A 23812-nucleotide genomic window follows, 5' to 3' on the forward strand; every position below is an offset into this window, starting at 1 on the left:
GAAAAGTTGTGGGCAGAACTGAAAAAGCATGTGTGAGCAAGGAGGCCTACAAACCTGACTCGGTTACACCAGCTCTGTCAGGAGGAATGGGCCAAAATTCACCCAACTTATTGTGGGAAGCTTGCGGAAGGCTACCCAAAACGTTTGACCCAAGTTAAACAATTTAAGGGCAATGCTACCAAATATTAATTGAGTGTATGTAAACTTCTGACCCACTGGGAATGTGATGAAAGAAATAAAACATGAAATAAATAATTCTCTCTACTATTATTCTGACATTTCACATTCTTAAAATAAAGTGGTGATCCTAACTGACCTAAGAATCAAATCAAATGTATTTATATAGCACTTCTTACATCAGCTGATATCTCAAAGTGCTGTACAGAAACCCAGCCTAAAACCCCAAACAGCAAGCAATGCAGGTGTAGAAGCACGGTGGCTAGGAAAAACTCCTTAGAAAGGCCAAGACAGAGAATTTTTACTAGGATTAAATGTCAGGGATTGTGAAAAACTGAGTTTAAATGTACTTGGCTAAGGTGTGTGTAAACTTCTGACTTCAACTGTACATGTCATTATGCACAGTTTATCAAACTTTCAGAATAGGAAACAAACCACACAACCTCTTTGGCTAATTCTAGGCATAAGACACCCCAAAAGACTCAATATATCACAAAAGATACAAAATATCAGCATAATATAGAGGACTTTTAAGTTAGCCTACAGCATTGGAAATTCCCCTTACTGAGCTCAGGACCTAGTCAATGCAATCACAGAAAACCTTTATGATGTCACCTCAATGAAAGTTAACCAAATCAATAATGTGCTAGTTTTGCTGCAAGCTACACACATTATCATGATGATTCTGTGTGAAATTATATCCAATGTTATGTAAGCTATTTGGACAGAAAACGGAACATTGTCGCCCTATGTGTAATAGCTGTCAGGAGGTCTATGTGTAGCTGGTGTATAGGAGTCAGGCGCAGGACAGCAGATAAGAGTAAATAAACGTATTTTACTCAACATTTAATAATACAAAAACAGAGCCCACAATAACAGACCTTCCTACATAGAAACAATCACTCACAAACAAACATGGGGTAACAGAGGGTTAAATACTGAACAGGTTATTGGGGGATTGAAACCAGGTGTGTAAGACAAAGACAAAACAAATGGAAAATTAAAAGTGGATTGGCGATGGCTAGAAGGCCGGTGACGTCGACCGCCCGAACAAGGAGAGGGACCGACTTCGGCGGAAGTCGTGACAATAGCATAGCAAGCAACAAAAGCAATATAGGCTAGTATAATAATTATGTTTGTTAGCCTATTTCATTACATGCATAATATTATACTCATAAAGAGATTACATAGCTGCTTACCTTTATCTTTTGCACGTTTCTCCTCTTCTTCTTTCCTATTTTTCCTAAACTGGTGGCTTAGACCTTTCTTATCAATTTGTGTTGATTTGGCACTCGAGCATCAATACATTACCCATCCCCTAACACTGTCAACCAAGACTCAAGACTAAACCAATTCACCTTGGTGTTGTGTAGACTGGTTTTATATTATTCTTAACGATTTCGCACAAACCAGAAAAAAAAGCAACAATATGTCTGTGAAACTATATATTCACAGTATTATGAATGAATTGTGGTTTATTTGGTAGCATTTCGCAGTGTGACTGATTTTACTAATTGCATTAGTACTGTACAAAGTTAGAGGTGCGCTATTTGATAGATTCCCCCGCTCCCCCTACCTCGGGCTTCCAGTGGGGAGACTTGAGGTCAACCTACCCCCGCCCCACTCCCAGGTACTTCTGAGTGGGAGCACTTCCCAGGCAATATCCTGCCTAGCTCACAAACTAGAATCAGGGCGCCCACTCCGACAAGGTTAATTGACCCACAGTCCCACACGGTGACATGATATCATTGACGTGACGTCCAAATGAGCGATAGAAAACCGATCGCGCAAATGTCACCATTCAGAATATTTTTGTGCGGGTGCCCCATGCCGCCCCCAGCAAGATGCCGTCCTGGGCGGCAGCCCATGTCGCCAATACCTAAATCCTCCACTGTGTGTGTGTGTGTGTGTGTGTGTGTGTGTGTGTGTGTGTGTGTGTGTGTGTGTGTGTGTGTGTGTGTGTGTGTGTGTGTGTGTGTGTGTGTGTGTGTGTGTGTGTGTGTGTGTGTGTGTGTGTGTGTGTGTGTGTGTGTGTGTGTGTGTGCGTGCATGCTACTGTAAGTAACCCTGAGGCCCTGATGTAGTCCAGTAGCAGGCTGTGGGGGTAATCAGGCCTTATTAGCTCTGCACTGATTGAACTGATGAGATGAATAAGAGCCAGAATGGTGGACAGTGTGCTGCAGACTACAGCAGAACACAGTAGGAAGAGAGAGCGACTGCTGAACAGAGGAGCCCCACATCTCCACCATTAGCACCACTCCAATAGCCATTTACCTCCTACTTGCTATAAAAACAGCAAAACCTCAATACAGGCAGATATGACAGTGAACCACAGTTACAACACTCCCTCGTGGAATGTTCTATGGAAGCGCAGACAATAAGCAAAGGACCTCCTCTGAAAAGAAGTTTCAGGTTTTCTGTCACCTCACCACCCACGCAGACCTATTGTTATTTGTCAACAACGACAACAAGCGTTAGATACAAATCTGACTCTGCTCCCCTCCCCCCTCATTGGCTAAGTACTCTGCACGGTAAATATCTGAACCTATTCTCTACCAGCTACAAAACTGTACTGTCCTATGGCGGGTGGGAGAGAGGGGGAGAGTGCTGTGGGACTATCTACAAGTGATATCCTAAAAGAGGCACGGTTGATCGGTTTTGTGTGTTCCACCTTTGGGAGTAGAGTAGGGTACCGTAGAGCTGGCCTGGCCTGGAGGTGAGCGACCCTGAGGTCACTACTGCTGATCTACGGGCACATCTCCAAATGCAGCAACAGCATGGAAATCAGACATCCTCATGGTCCATCCTTAAGGCAGACGGACATCTCCACAACTGTCACTTGTGAGGGTGCTAGCGTTGAACAAAGACTGTGTGTCTATTTACGCTGACTCTTCCAACACTATACATGTCAGCACCCAGAGCTAGTGAATTCACCGCAACCCTAAACAAAGAGTTGCAGTCAATTGTAGAATAAACTGGTCCTCAAAAATAAGGATCTAAAATCAAAAGCATTGTATTTGGTACAAATCACCCCCTAGGTACAGGACCTCAGCTGAATCTGGTAATGAATAATGTGCTGTTGAGCAACTACTACCCCTACAAGAAAACACACATGTCCAATAGCTGTTTTCACAAGCTGAGCTTACATTTCACATGTGAAACAATATTACTACATTTAGAGTTTGCATGTTAACACCACCTTTTCACATGTGAGGAGAACGTTTTCACCTCATGTGAATTGCCGTTTCACATGAGAAATGTGTAGTTTCACGTTAAAAAAACGTTCGCGTGAAAATCATATTTGCCGTTTCACATGTGGATCACTTTCACATGTGGAATTGCAAGATCACATGTGAAAATCAATCAAATGTGAAAAATAAATCTAATTTGCAGGTCCACATGTGTCACGATCGTCTTTTGGAGAGAGTGAGGACCAACATGCAGCGCGTGGAAAATACATCTTCTCTTTATTAAAGAAGGAAAAAACAAACCAAAACAACAAACAGACGAACGTGAAGCTAAGTGCACAACATGCAATATAGAACATCGACATAGACAATTACCCACAAATGCATGATGCCTATGGCTGCCTTAAATATGGCTCCCAATCAGAGACAAATGACAGACATCTGTCTCTGATTGAGAACCACTCAGGCAACCATAGACATACCTAGAAACATACACTCCACCATAGACACAGCTAGACTTCTATACTAAACATAAACCCAACTACTCTAATAAACCCCCTAAACCTTACAACCACCCTAGACACTACAAAAACCACATACATTCCCCATGTCACACCCTGACCTAACTAAAATAATTAAGAAAACAAAGAATACTAAGGCCAGGGCGTGACAACACGTAAGAAAACTCCACATTTACTCCAATGTTTGTAAACAAAGTAAATGTATAGCCTAGAAACATGGTTAAAACTCTAATTTAGATATCAAGGATGGTCAGTCCTCGCATCCATTGCCCCATCCCTCAACTTTAACCGAAACTTTGGCGGGGAGAAAACTTTGTTCATGCTTCTATTAAGGATTGCTGCTTTAAACACATTTAATAGAGTACCTGGATGGGAGACCAGATGTAGCTGGAAGTGGTGAAAATCATCATGTGAAAAAAAATGACTATGTTTTCATGCTGGAAAAACACGTGAAAAATGAACATGTGAAACTTCACACCTGTGTCCAAAAACCAAGTGTCTGACTCGTGTTTTATTTTTTTCATTGTACGGGTAAACTTCTTGGTGTTTTATTAGATTGTAAACTGTCATGGTCAAAGCACATTGATGATATTATTGTAACCATGGGGAGAGGTTTGCCTGTGATAAAGAGATGCTCTGCTTTTTAACATCACATGCAACCAAACTAGTCCTGCAAGCTCTGGTTTTGTCGCATCTTGACTATTGTCCAGATGTATGGTCAGGTCTTGCAAAAAATGACCTAGAAAAGCTGCAGCTGGCCCAGAACAGAGTAGCACGTCTGGACAATGTCAATACCATACATGTCAGTCTCGCCTAGAGATTGACAGCATCACTGTTTTGAAAGAAGTATTGACGTGCTGAAAGTACTGAATTGTCTGTTCAGCCAGTTAACACTGGGTGGCTACTTTGAAGAATCTAAAATCTAAAATATATTTTGATTTGTTTAACACTTTTTTGGTTACTACATGATTCCATGTGTTATTTCATAGTTTTGAGGTCTTCACTATTATTCTACAATGTAGAAAATATGAAAAATAAAGAAAAACCCTTGAATGAGTAAATGTGTCCAAACTTTTGACTGGTACTGTATATATTACTATAATAATAATAATAATAATAATAACATCATAAAGCTAAGGGTTCTAGCAGAGCCCTGAGATGAGAACCAGTATTAGGACTGAACACTGTCCACCTCAGATCTGGGTGATTGGGGTTGTATTAATTAACAAGGCTATTCCATCCAGTCATCCAAATGGGTCAAGACTAATGCAATCATTTGTTCACTCTAATAAATGAAATTAATCAAAGTGCATAGTGAAAGGAGAAACCAGATATATACTAAACATTTAATAAACTAAACATAAAATATGAAACTTAGTTATTGTGAACACTGTGATCCTTCATAGTGAATAACACGCTTGGTTATACCATCTTAAACAACAGGTGGGTCTAATCCTGAATGCTGATTGGTTAAAACCGCATTCCAGCTGGTCTCTATTCCACAAATTACCACAGGCTAAATTTATGACGTTAAAAGGCCTATTTTGTCACGTCTGCTCCCGCTCTCCCTCTCCGGCGCTCGAGGGCGCCAGGCTGCCTGCCTTTCATTTCATGCCTTACACCCCACGTCATGCTTCAGCCGGCCCATCAGGCTCGCCCAGGTAGGATGCCGGGTGGCACCCCTAGAGGGTGGGTACTGTCACGCCTGCTCCTGCTCTCCCTCTCTGGCGCGCGAGGGCTGACTTTCATTACGCACACCTGTCACCATCATTACACGCAGCTGCGCAATATTGGACTCACCTGGACTCCATTACGTTGTTGATTACACCCTCTAATCTGTCTGCTCCTCAGTTTGCTCCCTGTGGCAGCGTTGATGTCGTTATTTTTCCCCTGTCCAGTCGCTGTTCCTGTTCTGTTTCATGTCCGTTGTTTATTAAATGCTCTCCCTGTACCTGCTTCTCGTCTCCAGCGTCGACCCTTACATATTTACTCTGTTCCATCTGATTGCGCAATCCACTGTCTCATCAGCCCAGCCAGGCAACTTATAAACTTGATCGCCACTATAAAAAGCATCTACCTCACGTTTCTTTTAGACTAACATTTCGTTTTCAACAGAGGAGATTTGTATAAACCTTGCTGTCTGTCTCTCCGACATTTGCAACCTTGTTTCAATATTCAAATTTGATCTCCAGATGTCCCATAGTAATGAACGTGTCGGGAGTCGGGACGAGACAGACAGGCAGGCAGCGTTTCTCAGCCAGTCAAAATCATGAATCAGCTGGCACCATTTTTATGGATATATACAAAATAAAGACAAAAAGGTCAAACGAAGTGCAGCTAATTTGCAGTCTTTCCAGCCTCAGTTTTGCAGTGATTGTGTTAGCTGTGTTGTTGGCTAGCTCCTCTGAACAACAGTGTCCTGACGAGAGAGCACATTTTCTATGCCAGGCGAAATCGTGCCTCATTAGCTCATTGTTATGGATGTGTCCAAATAAATGTCACTAGAAAACAGCTTAAACAAATGGAAATGCAGCTACTCTGCTGTTATTCTGGCTGCACTTTTTGACGTGATTGTAAGTTAGCTGTAGTTGGCTAGCTAGCAAGCAAGGGATAACATTTCCAGCCAGTATGGCAATGGAACATTTACAACGAACGACTGGGTCCATAGACACAGAACAAAAGGAATGAACGACTGGGTCCATAGACACAGAACAAAAAGACTGAACGACTGGGTCCATAGACACAGAACAAAAAGAATGAACGACTGGGTCAATAGACACAGAACAAAAAGACTGAACAACTGGGTCCATAGACACAGAACAAAAAGACTGAACAACTGGGTCCATAGACACAGAACAAAAAGACTGAACAACTGGGTCCATAGACACAGAACAAAAAGACTGAACAACTGGGTCCATAGACACAGAACAAAAAGACTGAACAACTGGGTCCATAGACACAGAACAAAAAGAATGAACGACTGGGTCCATAGACACAGAACAAAAAGAATGAACGACTGGGTCCATAGACACAGAACAAAAAGACTGAACAACTGGGTCCATAGACACAGAACAAAAAGAATGAACGACTGGGTCCATAGACACAGAACAAAAAGACTGAACGACTGGGTCCATAGACACAGAACAAAAAGACTGAACGACTAGGTCCATAGACACAGAACAAAAAGACTGAACAACTGGGTCCATAGACACAGAACAAAAAGACTGAACGACTAGGTCATGTCTCTAGCAACCCTAGATTTGTGTCAGGACTATATCTTGTGGAAGGATGAAATAGTATGAATAAATTAATTAAAATAATGTTTTTAATGAAAATATGTCAATTATTATTTGAATATCTTGGTAATCCGTTGTATAACGAGTTACCAAAATCTCAGGCCTAACAGCAAACGTGCCAATATATCCTCCAAACACCGACTTCTCAGGCATTATCACTTAAATGATTACAAATAATTGATTATATTATATAATGAAAGAGATGGTGGTGAGGGTTAACCAAGGCGTGTGTGTGTGAGAGAGAGACAGAGAGAGAGATCCATAAGAATTTGCTGGTCCTTTATCAATATAAAAACACTTATGTTTGATAGTGCACAAGCTTTGCTCCACAAACTCTTCCCAACCATCATCATCATATCCTCACAGGTTTTACAATTAAGCCCATATGATTCCCTCTTGTTTCTATTTTAAGTGCTGGATTAATGGATCAAATTAACTTAAAAAAATATTTGATGTTGGCCTAGCACCAGCAGCCTTTGAATAGCCACAATGTCTCTCTAACATGTTCACTAACACGAACATGTACACACATCCAGTATGCATTGAGAAACAGATGAACATACACTGGTATACAAACATGCATTCACACACACACACACAACACATATTTATGCATCAACACAGCCAGATTATGTCGCGGAGTGGACAGAGTGGAGTGAGTGGGCGGGCAGGCAGCAAATAGAGCAGCTGTAGCTCATCTCTATTCCTGGTTGAAGAGAGACTCCGAGGCAAACACTTCCTCCCAGACACCCTCAAGTCTCCATGGACACAGTTGTCACGGTAGCGGAGCACTTATGTAAAATGTGGTGAAGGAAGGAGCCACAGATGAATATACACACAGTGCACACTCGCTTACAATAACACATTCACACGCACAAGACACATAACCACTCAGATGTATAAGAGGAATAAGCACAGAGGACACAAGACTAGACTAAACATTTGCCTGACCTCCAACTCCAGTATATACGCCTATGATATTGAGCATTTCATTAAAGGGGCAGCAGATATCAAACCCTCTACACAACGCCATTGATTTTGCTCCTTTAACCACAGTTTCAAAACACCATATTAATTTCACACTGGCGTAAATACTCAAGTTACGGGGAAGACAGGTGACAAAACACATGTGAGAGAGGTGCCAGCCAGGTCCCCAAGAATGCCGTCTGACTTGCGGTTGCAGTTTATGGCCCCTGTAACACTAACCCTCTGTTGGTTGGGCGTCTGTGTAACAACAGGGTGTGCCAACAGGACAGGCTGGGCACCCGGGTCATGGTATCTACCTCCTAGTGGGCCTACCACGACGAGGTGGTATAGCCCCACTCTATTTAAGGTCACATTCTGTTGTTCTACTCCCAGACTTAAGTGAACCTAATGTCACAACATTACATCAGTTTGGCTGGTCACTGGGTGCGGCAGGTGATGGGATCAGTAACACGGGATTGAGGGGCTGGTTTTGGACTGATGGAGAGGAGCATGTGACTGTGACTGACCCTCTGTATGTGGCCTAACCCTGAACACAGCTCCATTATACTGCCTCGCTCACCACCACTGTGGGATTTGTAAAAACACCAAAGAAAAACAAAATGCTCCCACGACTTTTGACGTTCAAAACTTCATCAAGAACGAGTTTCTTTGGATTCATAGCCGTGTGTAACAACTCCCACCACAGTCTTTTGTTGAACAACTGGTCTAGCATAATGAGGGGGGAGGCATCTTCACCCTCCCAATCCCCATGTCAAACCATTTACAACCTAATCAATGCTCCCACATTCCCTCCATCTCTCTATCCATCCCCCTAACCTGTCATCATGGGTCGAGAACAATGACTTAGTGATTGAGTGAGGGAACGGCTGAGAGAGGAAACGAGACTCTCGGACAACTGTGAGGGATTGACAACAGAGACAGATGAATGAGATAGGAGGGTGGATGGACCATTGATGGCACAATGGTGAAACAGGCATCAATCAGGCTGCAGGCACTTTCCAGCTGCACAGGCCTGGCTGCAGTAATCTGCCCTCACTGGACCATATAAAGCAGGATTAAAACAGACAAGCTTCCTCACAGCCAGGCGCACTGTTTACAATCCTTCCTCTCCATCCTCATCCACATCATGTTCATCATCATCATCATCCCCATTCTCCACCCAACATCTCTGTCGTCATCATCATCATCATCATATACTGTATTTGGAGAGTTATGCCAACTTTTAGAATGTTGAATATTGTTCTAATTCTCGACATTCAATTACATATCATTGTTTCAGTATTTCCCTGTGTAATGTTAATGCAGAGCTAACATGGCTGCCATAGTTGTAGTGTCATGTAAATGCATCATAATGCTCACACCATGCATTCAGTTTTATAGTATTTAAAAAAAAATATTCCTCATGTAATGTTAATGGGGAGCTAACTTGGCTGCCGTGTAAATGTATAGAAGGGCTTCCGTGTAAATGTATCATAATGCTGAAACCGCATTGGCCCAACTCGCTAAATACATGGCTCTGATCATCATCATTCCTATCAGTGTCCCCATCTCCCTCTCACAGAGAGATGACCGAAGCAGGGCAACTACATTCACATCCACCAGAGCATGAATAATCTCAGACGGACAATGCCATGAGGGCAGCTTGACCACATCTGATGGATCTGACAAGTATATCTAAAAGTCCCTCAGGTTCACACACAGACACAAATGCACATACACACACACACACACCACTTCAGGGACTGGACATACAGTGACTGCAGCAGATCTTTTGTTGACATTTCAAAAGACCAAATAAGTTACATGAGGCTAACACGCGTGAAGCCAACCGCAGTTGACATTTCACAAGACCTAAAAGCACTCATGGCAAAAAGCTTTTGACACCTCACCCAGACCAAAGACACACTCTGTACCCAATGCAAAATACTGTTGACATTTCATGAAACCTCCACACACACACACACAAACACACACACGCTGCATGCATGACTACAGTATGTGTTGAATGATTACAGTATGAGGGTAATGATTACAGTATGAGGGTAACGGTTACAGTATGACGTAATGATTACAGTGTGAGGGTAATGATTACAGTGTGAGATGACCGATTACAGTATGATGGTAATGATTACATTGCGAGGGGAATAATTACAGTATGAGGGTAATGATTACAGTATGATGGTAACGGTTACAGTGTGAGGGTAATGATTACAGTATGAAGGTAATGAATACAGTATGAGGGTAATGGTTACGGTGTGAGGGTAATGAGTACAGTATGCGAGTAATGATTACAGTACGAGGGTAATGATTACATTATGAGGGTAATGATTACATTATGAGGGTAATGATTACAGTATGAAGGTAATGAATACAGTATGAGGGTAATGATTACCGTATGAGGGTAATGATTACCGTATGAGGGTAATGATTACCGTATGAGGGTAATGATTACCGTATGAGGGTAATGATTACAGTACGAAGGCAACGATTACACTGCGAGGGTAACGATCACATTATGAGGTCAATGATTACAGTATGAAGGTAATGAATACAGTATGAGGGTAATGATTACCGTATGAGGGTAATGATTACAGTACGAAGGCAACGATTACACTGCGAGGGTAACGATCACATTATGAGGTCAATGATTACAGTATGATGGTAATGATTACAGTATGAGGGTAATGATTACAGTATGAGGGTAATGATTACAGTATGAGGGTAATGATTACAGTATGAGGGTAACGATTACAGTATGAGGGTAACGATTACAGTGTGAGGGTAATGATTACAGTATGAGGGTAACGATTACAGTATGAGGGTAACGATTACAGTGTGAGGGTAATGATTACAGTATGAGGGTAACGATTACAGTATGAGGGTAACGGTTACAGCATTAGGGTAACGATTACAGTGTGAGGGTAATGATTACAGTATGAGGGTAATCCTGTGGAAAACAGGAGGAGAATGGAGCAGTAAGGTGTAGGCATTAAGTGTGTTTTTCACACGTATGTTCTTCCTCTCTATCTCTTCCAGATATACACAATGATATTTGTTGGCCGTGTAAATACTTAGAGCGTCAAAAGCCACACTGGAAAAGGGAGAACATTTTCACACCATTAAGTTTAAATGAAGGATGTGTATGCAAACATTTGCTTCTGTCCTCCATAGCCCTGGGGGAGAGAGAGACTGTCTTTGTGTTGTATTGTGCAGTGCTGTGTTGTGTTCAGTTGTGCTGTACTGTCCTACTATTGTGGTGTTGTGCTGTGCTGTACAGTGTGCTTTATTCGTTTTGTTGCTGCCAGCCATGTCTCTGGCTGCTGGTTCTGACTGACAATGAGCCCTGACCTAGCTGCTGTAAGACATCTACCCACTCGCCATGCCCACACACTCCGCTCTGTGGAGCTTAGGTTATCTTGTGGAGTGGACTAAGAACAGTGGTTTCCTTTGGAGTCAGGGTAAATTCAAAGCTTTCCTTAAATGATTAATACAGTGTTCAAAAATGTCAAGACAAATTGTGTGTGAGTGTGTGCATGCTTGCATGTGTAACGGAGTTAAGAATGGACCGTAAGCTCACTCCACAGCTTGCTTGAAATGTCGCCGATGAAGCTATCGAATGAGATATTTCTCGATAGTGTAAACGGTTGGCACGTTGTCAAGGAGGGTGGTCACTTGTGTTCACGAACAGAGGATGACTGGTTCGAGCCCGGTACGGGGACATGGACAGTGGAGGAAGCCATACTGACAGCAGCAAAACTGCAGTCCGTGTCTGCGTACGTGTGTGTGTCCGCATGGTGCACGTGTACTACGTGCGTGTGTGTGTCCCCCCCCCCCTCCCCCGAGGCCAACAGAGCACTTCCTGGCTGTAATAATGCTGCCTGGGGAGCAGAGCATGGCCTCGGCTAGCCCGTCCGGGGTCATACCCTGTTACACAGCTCTGGTAGCCCGATTCGATCAATGAACATCTGCTCTCAGCATTGCCGTCCAGCCCCGGTTGAGACATACTGTGCTGTTATAGTGAACAACCGTGAACGTCAAGTTACATCAGGTATATGTGGTCTCAAATGGGGATAAGGCCTTCCATACTAACACCCTGTGTGCTTAAAACCTACAGAGGTGCATTATAACGCTGCACTCAACTGTACTGTACTTTGTTTTTGTAACTTGTGCACTGTTGAGTGGAGAGCTGACAAGGAAGCATTTCATTGTGCAGTGTAAACTACGCTGTACCTTATCCATATGATCAATACCATTTTATTTCATTTGAATAGCACAACTCCAAAAGTGGAAACCCCGTCAAAATAATAGATTTTATAGATTCAAATCTATAGATGGATATATTTTAATAGATTAATAAAAGTACTGTTTGTACACAAACTGGCTACTGTATCTTAGCCAAAATAAAATAAAAACATGCACGTTAGATACGTTTTACAACACAGTACTACATTTTTTAGTAGGTAGTCAATCTATCAGAGAAATAAATAAAGAGTGAGACTGGGGGAGAGGTAGAGAATCTTACAGCTGCTGAAATAGGTCTGCATCTATCTATTTCTTTCTATCTCTATCTCACTCACTCTCACAAACACATATGCACACGCACACACACACACACACACACAAACGTGACCTGCTTAGCCTGACTCATTTCCTCTCCTCTTTCTCACAAACATATTTGCGCGCGCAAGCACGTGCACACACACACACACACACACAAACGTGACCTGCTTAGGTGACTCATTTCCCCTCCTCTTTGACTAAACATTCCATCCCTGACAGAAAGACACACACACAAACACACACACATTACACCTTTTTGGCAGACTGCACAGAATGCTGTTCGGTGAAAATGTAATGTATAACACACACATATTATCCACAAACACACATAGGCAGCATAAACACACACATACACAGACACACAAACACACATAGGCAACATAAACACACACATACACAGACACACAAACACACATAGGCAGCATAAACACACACATACACAGACACACAAACACAAATAGGCAACATAAACACACACATACACAGAATAAACACACACATATACAGACACACAGACACACATACAGTGGGGTTCCAAAATTATTGACCCCCTTGATAAAGATGAACAAAAAGGACCGTATAAAATACATAACTCAAATATTGAGCATATTGTATGCTCAAGAGAATAGGGAAATTATACTATTTTATACTAATACAATTGCTCAGAAAAAAATGTATTTTGTTTAACAAAATAAGGTGGTCAAAAGTTTGGTATTTGGTTCCATATACCTAGCAATTACTACATCAAGCTTGTACCTCCAAGAGATGTTCACCTCTCACCATTACCAATAACAGGGGAGGTTAGCACGTCTTAGGGGTAAGATCTTTGACCCTCTGTGACTCTCTCACACACGTAGTTAAAGGAGATGTCATAAGTACCCACCAAATCTAACAAATATCTGACTACCATATTTATAAGACTCTTTGGGCTGTCAATAATTTATACCCCTACCATTTTGGGGAAAAATAGTATTTGTTGCTCATCTTTATCAAGGGTGTCAATCATTTCAGACCCTGCTGTATACATACACACACAAAACATGGTCTTGAGCCTTGAGCCGCTGAATGATGTGCTACATACAGTCAAAGACATGAACACAATGTCTGCTAGGCTCAGAATGAGAATGCAAAGACATGAACACAATGTCTGCTAGGCTCAGAATGAGAATGCAAAGACATGAACACAATGTCTGCTAGGCTCAGAATGAGAATGCAGCCCAAAACCACTTACAACTCATCTAATAACACCATTAAATCCAAAAGCCCTATCTTAGATACTAGCATACTGTCTGAAATAGTTGGACAGATTAAAACCATTCAGCTATCCAATTCCATCAAAAGTGAGACCTTGATGATACAGAATCAATTAAACAACCCACACACAATGGCTCTCTTCAACAGATACATGGAAATATCTCCGGGGGAATAAAATAATCAAACACAGAGGAACACACAGGACAGTAAGCATCATCCCTTAATGGTTTTCATTAGGATTGTCTATCCAGTGTTATTCAACTGTGTGCTTATGCTGTGACTGTTGGCTCCTGTTGCCAATGGAGACCAATACGACGGCTCTCTCATTGGACAAGCAGTATGCTAGTGGTCAAAGTAGATGCCATAAATATAGGGACCCATCAGATCATAGCCAAGCTGAATGGGATCCTTATCGTCATCCCAGCCATAGCAGGGGTCAGTCTGACCCAAACAGACAGAGTCACATCATCCACTGTTAAACCCTCATCCCTTTCACAGTCCCACCTCCCACTCGTGTGCTAGACCCTGACAACTCCCCCTCCCCGTCTCTGCCTGCACAACCTCCTCTCATCTACTGGGCACTAATCTACAGCACAGCTTAATCCTCCAAACCTGGCCACACACATACACTCATAGGGTCACAGAGACATGTACACACACTCACACACTCTTTCTCTCTCTCAATATAGGATGTTCCTAGTTCCCCACCCGCTCAAACTAAGATATTCCCACAGATACTGACATGGACCCCAGATAAAGAGCCACACTGGTGTGAGTGGCCAGGCTCAATGACACATAAGGGAGAAGGTCTCAAGCCCCTAAGTGACCGTCACACAGCACAACACACAATCCATCAATCAATCAAATGCATTTATAAAGCCCCTTTTTACATCAGCAGTTGTCACAAAGTGCTTATACAGAAACCGAGGCCAAAACCCCAGAGATCACTCAATGCAGATGTAGAAGCACAACTGCTAGGAAAAACTCACTAGAAAGTCTGGAATCTAGGAAGAAACCTAGAAAGGAACCAGGCTCTGACGGGTGGCCAGTCCTCTTCTGGCTGTGCCGGGTGGAGATTATAACAGTACATGGCCATGTACTCTTAAGACACACATGCAACCATCCTTAAAGCACCCGCACTCATTCATGCTCCACATATGCACTTCTACTGATCCACCCTTACAGTGTTCAAACGAGGATTACACCCTGAGAGAGAGTGCATTCAAGGTTTTGATAGATTAGGAATTGCTGGTTTCATTCATGCTAGCTAGGCTATTAAGCACACACCAGGCTTGGGGACAATTCCATTTCAATTCTAGACAATTCAGGAAGTACACTGAAATTACAAATGCAATTCTCCTCAATCATTTTCAATGAGGAGAATGTGGAATTGCAATGTGGTTTATTTTCTGAAATGCCTGGAATTGAGCCCAACCCTGACATACACAGACTCACCCCTCCCCCTTCGGTAATGCTATTGTGAGAGCAGACATGTAGAGGCCAGGTGTCACATGCTCAAGTGTGTGGGTGTGTGTGTGTGTGTGTGTGTGTGTGTGTGTGTGTGTGTGTGTGTGTGTGTGTGTGTGTGTGTGTGTGTGTGTGTGTGTGTGTGTGTGTGTGTGTGTGTGTGTGTGTGTGCGTGCGTGCGTGCGTGCGTGCGTGCGTGCGTGCGTGCGTGCGTGCGTGCGTGCGTGCGTGCGTGCGTGCGTGCGCGCGTGCGTGCGTGTGTTGTTAGTGCACAGACACTGGAAATGATTTAACTCATGCCAACTCACACATCAGGTGTTGAAATCTAAAACCACATCACCTGAATCTCTACGGTTTCACAGTAGAAATCCTCAGATGTTGATAAGTCAAATCCCTCAAATAATACAAACTACTGCCCTAAAGGAAAATGAATTAGGGACTCAGTTCACTCTAGCTTTCACTTCAACAATAACCATGATGGAGGAATCTGCGTCTTTGGCCTGTATAGGAAACAGCTGCGTTCCTATAATGTCTCCCACTGTCGCCACAATACTACCTACTGCTTCTATACAAGTAATACACATACAATAAGATGGGTGGGAGGGGATAAAACATGCTAGAAATGACTCTCTCAAAATGTGTTCACAACAGCCTTATACCTCCAGCAATTTACAACATAAACAAATCAATTATTTGATCTCCTTCCTGCTAATGTTAAATGTGTTTATTCTGACGAGAGCTTTGAGAATAGAGAAAACCTCCATCAAATAAAGATTGGACATGAGATGATGCCGGCCAGAGGTTTGGCGAGAGTTAATACTCTGTTTCCTCCATCTGTTTAGAGATCTGTTTTTTAATACTTACTTCTCTAAGATGATCTAAGGGCAATATCAGATCTCAGGGCAATATCAGATCTCAGGGCAATATCAGATCTCAGGGCAATATCAGATCTCAGGGCAATATCAGACCTCAGGGCAATATCAGACCTCAGGGCAATATCAGATCTCAGGGCAATATCAGATCTCAGGGCAATATCAGATCTCAGGGCAATATCAGATCTCAGGGCAATATCAGATCTCAGGGCAATATCAGATCTCAGGGCAATATCAGATCTCAGGGCAATATCAGATCTCAGGGCAATATCAGATCTCAGGGCAATATCAGATCTCAGGGCAATATCAGATCTCAGGGCAATATCAGATCTCAGGGCAATATCAGATCTCAGGGCAATATCAGATCTCAGCACAACAAGTTCATAGGCATGGGTCTTCCAGTGCAATCTAAAGAGGACAAACATATTTTCACATTTTTAACAGTTAGGGGCCTGGCATGCCATTGCATCTGCGTGCACAGAGATGGAATAGAACCGAGATAGATGGTCAATCTAACACGCAAAGACAGAGAGAAACTCATCAGAAACTCTGAATACCTACAGCCATCTCATGTCATCCTTCACTCTGCCACTCTCTGTGAATCGTGAGATACAAGGTATACAGCTCCGTATGTCAAAATGGAATTAAATATCTTTGACAAGCACTTGTGACATATTGTAGCCTCGACCGGGACTCTAGCCATTACGCCAAGAAGTCCAAACCTCTTCACAAGGTCGGTAGGTGTTGGGTTATGGTCGCTACAGTACCCCCTTTCTTTGGGAGAGCGTGGGGTATAGACCAAGTCCCACGGCCTCCATTTCACTTTTGACACCAATATACTGAACTTGGGGGGGTTGCTCCGACCGGGACTCGAACCCGGGTCCAGCGACTATCAAGCCAACACTTTAACCGTTACGCCAAGAGGTCAGAACCTGAGGCAGCTCCAATATAATTCTAAAATCCTCTATTTGCTGGTCACTGTTAAAGGTTGCTGATTGACATATAACTGGTCATAGAACTATAACGCTAACTATAACTGCTCTGTGAAAATTATATTTGATCATTTTCATTTCCTTATTGCTTCTATGCTGCAGCTGCACTGCACATACAAGTCTGTGTGTGTGATTATGTCAGCACAATACTGTAAACAAACTAACATGGTATAACAAGTGATCAGGGCATTCTCCTCTCCAAGCCCTCACTGCTGAATGTGGAACAGACTGGGCGTGACACACAGGGCAGACGACCTCCAGAACAGACTAGCGTAGCATACCGTTTGCGTCAACAAACGAAACATGATACATCACCAAATAATGACAGGAAACCCCTGAGGCCATGCAGGGAACAACCAATCCCAAGCCAGGCCCAGCAGACAGGTTAAAGACCAATATGTGTAGCCATAGTGATGTCAACATGTACAGTGTGTGTTCCCCAGTGTGTGTGTGTGTGTGTGTGTGTGTCTGTGTGTCTGTGTGTGTGTGTGTGTGTGTGTGTGTGTGTGTGTGTGTGTGTGTGTGTGTGTGTGTGTGTGTGTGTGTGTGTGTGTGTGTGTGTGTGTGTGTGTGTGTGTGTGTGTGTGTGTGTGTGTGTGTGTGTGTGTGTGTGTGTTCTTCAGACTACCTATGGTGAGCCACATCCACCTGCGGCAACACACAAAGCAGAGTAAATGGCAGTGTATAACTGCAACAGTGTAGTGTCATTCCTTATGTACCCCGATTCCTCAGAAGTAGCCTGATGAAGGTGTAACATGGTCCATCTATGCCATGGCCAACTCAGCATTCAATAGCAGAAAAAATCCTCCTAGAAAAACTGTGGACAAGTGTCACTCCCTGAAGCCCTGCTATACTGTAGAATAGAATAGAATAGAATGGAATGCTCACCAGGTCGTGGTTGGTGGAGTTGGAGTCGTCCTCTGGGAAGGGGATGTAAACAGCTAAGGCCACACAGTTGGCAAAAATAGAGAGCAGTATAAAGATATCAAAGGGTCTGAGGCACACGGTTAAGGAACAATGTTCAAAGCACACAGTCAATACGTGAGCATAAAACAGAGAGAGCACATTGCAGTCATGTAAAGGTAAGGGGGGGATCCTGAAATTCTCTTGGCTCTTATGAGGTAAAAAGTACAATGCTCAAAGCAAGCATTTTCAAATGCAGCGACGTCATCAGTTCGATAGATGATGGGGAGCTTACTCCTTATTATGGGATTGTCTGTGCCATCTATAAAACCACACTGGATATGGTCTGTGATGTCTGCATTCAGCAATACACTCAAATGAATTTCTCTAGACCAGGGTTTCCCGAACTCCTCGGGACCACATGGGGTGCACGTTTTGGTTTACTGCCCTAGAACTACACAGCTGATTCAAATAATCAACTAATTATCAAGCGTTGATCATTTGAATCAAATGTGTAGTGCTAGGGCAAAAAAAAAATACGTTTACTCGAGGACCGAGTTTTGGGAAACGCTGCTCTAGACTGTCTCCAACCGAGGTCTGGTCTGGGAGTGTTTTCAGCTTAGAAGAGGAAAGACCCAGATAACGGCAAGGCTACATGATCACTATAGAGACTGCAGAATAAATGATTTTGTTGCCGATTATTTGTTTAGTGCTTGGGAAGGGATGCTAACTATCAGAGGATGACACTTGCCATCATGGCTATCATGGGCTGCTTTCTCTTGTAAACGAATAGACCAAAAGCCACAGGTGTTTTCCATGGTCCCATGTGGGGACACAGAGAGTCCCTGTATGTCTCCATCGAGAGAGCCCCGGAAAGGATACTTCCACTCCACCAGGCTGATGCAAGCTCTGCGGATGGGGTTGTTGAGGGTGAGGCAGAACAGTGCCCTGGGCGGTCTGCTGTTGGTGGAGCCGCCCTGCTTCTTGCTCTTGGCGTACAGCTGCCTCTTCCTCTGTGACAGTGAGCCCACCGGGGCAGGTGTGGCCCCAGGGACAGAGGGGCGGGCGCTCATGCCCTGGGGAGCGTCGCCCTGGGCGTTACGAGCAGCATGGATTGCGGCCTGCCAGGAGATAGTGCCGGTCTGGGTGCAGGGTTCGGGCTGCGAGTGCGAGGGGTTTTCTGACCCGAGGGCCGACGTGTCACCAGAGGGAGGGGCTCTTTTGCTGCTAGCATACTGTGCCCCTGAGGACAGAGAGAGCGAGAGAGCGAGAGAGAGAGAGAGAGAGAGAGAGAGAGAGAGAGAGAGAGAGAGAGAGAGAGAGAGAGAGAGAGAGAGAGAGAGAGAGAGAGAGAGAGAGAGAGAGAGGGGGGGGGACCAGGGTATAGAGAGGGATTGATCAGAGAAAGGTGTAAGCCAGAGGGAGAGTGGGGATGGGGAGGGGAGGGGATTGAATGGTGAGACAACCAGGGGATAGAGAGTGGAAGGGAGAGAGAAAGGCATGAAATACAAACTGTATGTGAAACTCAGAAGGTTCCCTCACCAGTCTCTGTGACTATGCAGTGACACTTCAATATCGAAATAAACCTTTTAACGCTGCATGTATTTCATTCAGATCACAGGGAGATGCTACAATGTCCACAAAGGAAGCCAATTGGCTTTATTTAGTATATACGCCTAGTTATTGGTGTATCTTTTCTTAATAAAATATGATTTTTGTTGCTCTCAGAAAACCACTAGATTTCATTTATATTGGCAAACAATGAATTTTGCGGTGAGCTGATTAGAATGGCAAGCTGTAATCAAAGCAATGACTTCCTTGGACAGGATAGTGATGTTGTTATTGTTTGATGAGATGGGGCTAAGCTGACCAGGGAGCATTCCCTTGACAACTAATGAAAACACAGAGGATACGAGGGAAGGCTGCTCATTGTAAGAGCCTAGTAGACCATATGGATGCAACAAAAAATTGAAAAGAATGTGGAAATAATGATTTATTTCTGGTGATGACCTAATTGAATACTGTGAAATGGATTACATAATCCACTGTTACAACAAATTAAATTGATGCAAAACTGAGTCAGACAAATACAAATTAATTATTGAAATCTAAATAATGTCAGTGCTTCCTCTCACCTAGACTAGACTTCATATGATCATATTCCAAACTTCCATCAAATCAATCCACAAATAAACCTACCTTTTCTCAGGACTACGTTTCAGATGATTATTCAAATATATTACGGAGACATCAGTGATGTCCACTGCTTATAAAACTATAATAACAAATAAAGATGCTTGCAGCACAAAACAAATAGAAAGCTTTGGGCTCCGGGTCACACGAGAGACACGTACGACAAGACTGACATAAGACATATATATATATACACACACACACACACACACACACGAGCGCACGGGCGTCCTCCCGAAAGCGCAGCGCTCCAGTGACAACTGATTTACATCGGATTTACCTTCGGGCTGTTCCTCTGCTTCTTGCATCCTCTTATCCACATTGAGACGCCGTTTTAATTCCAACACAGTAAAAAAAATATCAAAAAATGTAACAATAAACGATAAACCAAAGTATTCAACAACAACATTTAATAAATCCTACAGAACCCCAGAGAGTAGCTACACCACAAACATCTTTGCATTGCAACATCCGGGTGTTGCGCATGATGGATCGTAGATGGATAAAATAAAGACGCCTACATTATATCCTGGATCAGTGGTCCATAGGCTACTAGTCTCTTCGAAGTTTTTTGTTAGACTACTGAAGCAACAGGAAAACAGCTGTGACCATCCTCTCAAAATGACGCGAAGATGTGATTTTGGACCCTGTGTCCAAGGTGCGCAACGTGTCACTATTTACTCTCTCATGGGCATCCCATGCTAATCCGTTTAGAGATAGCAATCTACTGTAGTAGTCTACCAGGTATGGTTGTTCACCACTCTACTGTAGTAGTCTACCAGGTATGGTTGTTGTAAACAAAAAAAAAAAAAACAGCTTCTGAGTTGGGCCAATGTCAATCAATTAAAATGTATGTTTTTATTTTGATTTAACCTTTATTTAACTAGGCAAGTCAGTTAAGAACAAATTCTTATTTGCAATGGCGACCTACCCCGGACAAACCCTAACGCCCCCGGGTCAATTGTGCGCCGCCCTATGTGACTCCCAATCACGGCCGGTTGTGATACAGGCTGGAATCGAACCAGGGTCTGTAGTGCCTTAGACCGCTGCGCCACTCAGGAGCCCATATTATTATTAGGCTATATGGATGGCCATATCGCCTAATAACCATCAACAATTAACCGTAATAAATCAGACTAATAAGGTAAACTAATAAATCATGGGCCCAATATTACTATGACTATCGATGTAGTAACTATTATAAACATGTGTAGGCTTAAGGTTAATCAGTTGTTGCTCAATAACGTTCCAGGGCAATCACAGAGACAAATGTGCCTGTGGTATCGTAAATTACGTACCCGCGCTGGTGGACGCATGGCCAAACCAAATACACACGCCCACACACACGCTGACACCACAATAAAATATGCATGTTTTTGGATTAATGAGGGTCACTGAGGTTTGGACAATAAATGTGTTTATGGGCTTGGTAGGCTATACATGTCTTATTAGAACCCAAAAACGAATGACCTATTGCTCCTGTTTTGGCTATAATTGGCAACTTTTAAGTTCTAAATTATTAGTTTTTTATATCACATATTTGAATTCCCTGCATGTATATTTGACAAATGAAGTACTGTATGCACACCTTGCAGATTTCACATTAACACGTTATTAATCATCATTCTGTCTCATTATATCACTTGGTTTTTAAAAGGCTCTATTTTTTGGTCTAAAAAGCCAAACAATTATTAGCCAATTATTAGTCAAACATAGGGCTACATCTGGTACATAGGCTATCATGTAATGCACTCTCATGGGGAGGACATTACGCATAGAAATTGTAGGCCTATAAAATAGGTCTACAGCAAGTGGCGTGTATTCATGGGCCCAGGGGAAGCCAGTCTTCCCCAACAAAATGTAGCAAGCAAAAAACATACAATTATTTATCTTTCGTCTCTGTGTTTCCTAATTGTCCTTGAATTCGCAAGAGGCTGAATGTATCTCACCGGAGAAAGCATCCAAGCGAGCGAAACAGCGCCCCTCTGTCTCCGTATGTGTAGGCCATCTATCTGATGCTATCTGGTCCAAAAGAGTATGACATTGTGGCAGCCCATATCATTGAAGTCCCTTATGGCGGCGCACAATTGGTCCAGCGTCGTCCGGGTTTGGCCGGGGTAGGCCATCATCGTAAATAAGAATTTGTTCTTACCTCACTTGCCTAGTTAAAAAAAAAAAAAAAAATCAGCATTGAGCTAAACTGAGCGAGCTCAACTGTAAATGGTCCTGGCGCACCAAAAAAAAGTGTCAAGGTAAGCCAGTTTGGATTTGGCTTCACTCCTATCAAATTGCATCCAGAGCATACATCATTGACAGAAACAACTTGTTGCATCTCGTTGTGTTGTTGTCCTTCAGTGGCTAGCTAGCTAACTAAAATTGGCCTTTTCCTAAATTAGCCATGGATGGAGATAGGGATTTGGAGTTGTGGTTACACTTAATTTTCCATACTGGCCAATGATTATAACTGTAATTCTGATCCAACCATTAATTCATACATTGTGCGCCAGGCCTGGGAGGTTGGAAGTTCAATATGTAGCTAGATGTAGAAGGCCAATGTTAACTAGCAAATGTTGCCCATGAAAGGAAGTAAGGCTATCAAGCAAGCGTTTTAGCCAGGTAGCCTAGGACAACAAAAAATAAAAGAGTGTACTATATGACAGCGTGATAGACCGTTTTGTCAACATGAAAGAGAGGAGGATGGTATTGGCATAGCTCTACAAGTAGAGTGAGTCAACATGTTTTTTCTACTTGCACAAACAACGCCACATCATATTTAGCTTATGTTGATTGGACTAAATTGTTTTTGGTATATTTTAGTTGGCACTGTATTAGACTAAACAGAGGTGTTTTGATGATGTTGAAATGTTGCAGTTGAAATGGAGCTGGAATAGTGGAGGCAGCTCCTGTTTTCTTTGCGACCTGCGGTAAACTCTCTGTGGTTCTAAATCAATAGTGCTTTAGGGGTGGAAAAATATCGGAAAAATGAATTTGCTTGGCCTTTCTGTAGGTCATGTAACTGTTTGTTACATGAAATATGCTTTGTGGACTTCACCTTACAGAGGTTGCTCTCCCCTTTTGTGATGAAACAAATGAATTTATTCTGCCACTGTGTCTTACTGTCTCGGCCTTAGGCCTAGTTTTTATCATGGTCGCAAGGCATATGAACTAACAGGATTTATAGAGCAAACAAGGCAATTATCACAACACAGGTTGTAATATGGCTTTTTCTTCTGGCTTCCCCAGTGATTTTACCCACGCACCGCTACTGGTCTACGGTATAAAAAGTATATCCTATAAAATAATGTAGCTCGTGTGTTATTATACCTACACATTAATCATATATTGTCAGTTAGTTATTTTTTCAAATTTTGCCATTGATTAGGCTATTAGCATGAGGTCGTT

At 42.8% G+C, this 23812-nt stretch overlaps 1 protein-coding gene across 9 annotated transcripts in view; it reads right to left on the reverse strand.

Moving 5' to 3' along the window:
- Window positions 1–21049, reverse strand: part of LOC129830323 (voltage-dependent L-type calcium channel subunit alpha-1D-like) — a 91517-nt gene extending 70468 nt beyond the window's left edge. For 3 of the 9 annotated variants that reach the window (XM_055892816.1, XM_055892813.1, XM_055892812.1), the window contains exons 1-3: window positions 20691–21048; window positions 19100–19460; window positions 18203–18308 (exon numbers count right to left, since the gene is read on the reverse strand). In XM_055892816.1, coding sequence (XP_055748791.1) covers window positions 18203–18308; window positions 19100–19460; window positions 20691–20718 — 495 coding nt within the window. In that variant the 5' untranslated portion in view covers window positions 20719–21048. Of the gene's footprint in view, window positions 1–18202; window positions 18309–19099; window positions 19461–20690 lie in introns of all 9 variants that reach the window. The other 6 variants (XM_055892817.1, XM_055892815.1, XM_055892814.1 and 3 more) reach the window with 3 other exon arrangements.
- Window positions 21050–23812: the final 2763 nt, after the last annotated feature.

Source organism: Salvelinus fontinalis, chromosome 31 (genome assembly GCF_029448725.1).
Source record: "Salvelinus fontinalis isolate EN_2023a chromosome 31, ASM2944872v1, whole genome shotgun sequence".
Lineage (NCBI taxonomy): Eukaryota > Metazoa > Chordata > Actinopteri > Salmoniformes > Salmonidae > Salvelinus > Salvelinus fontinalis.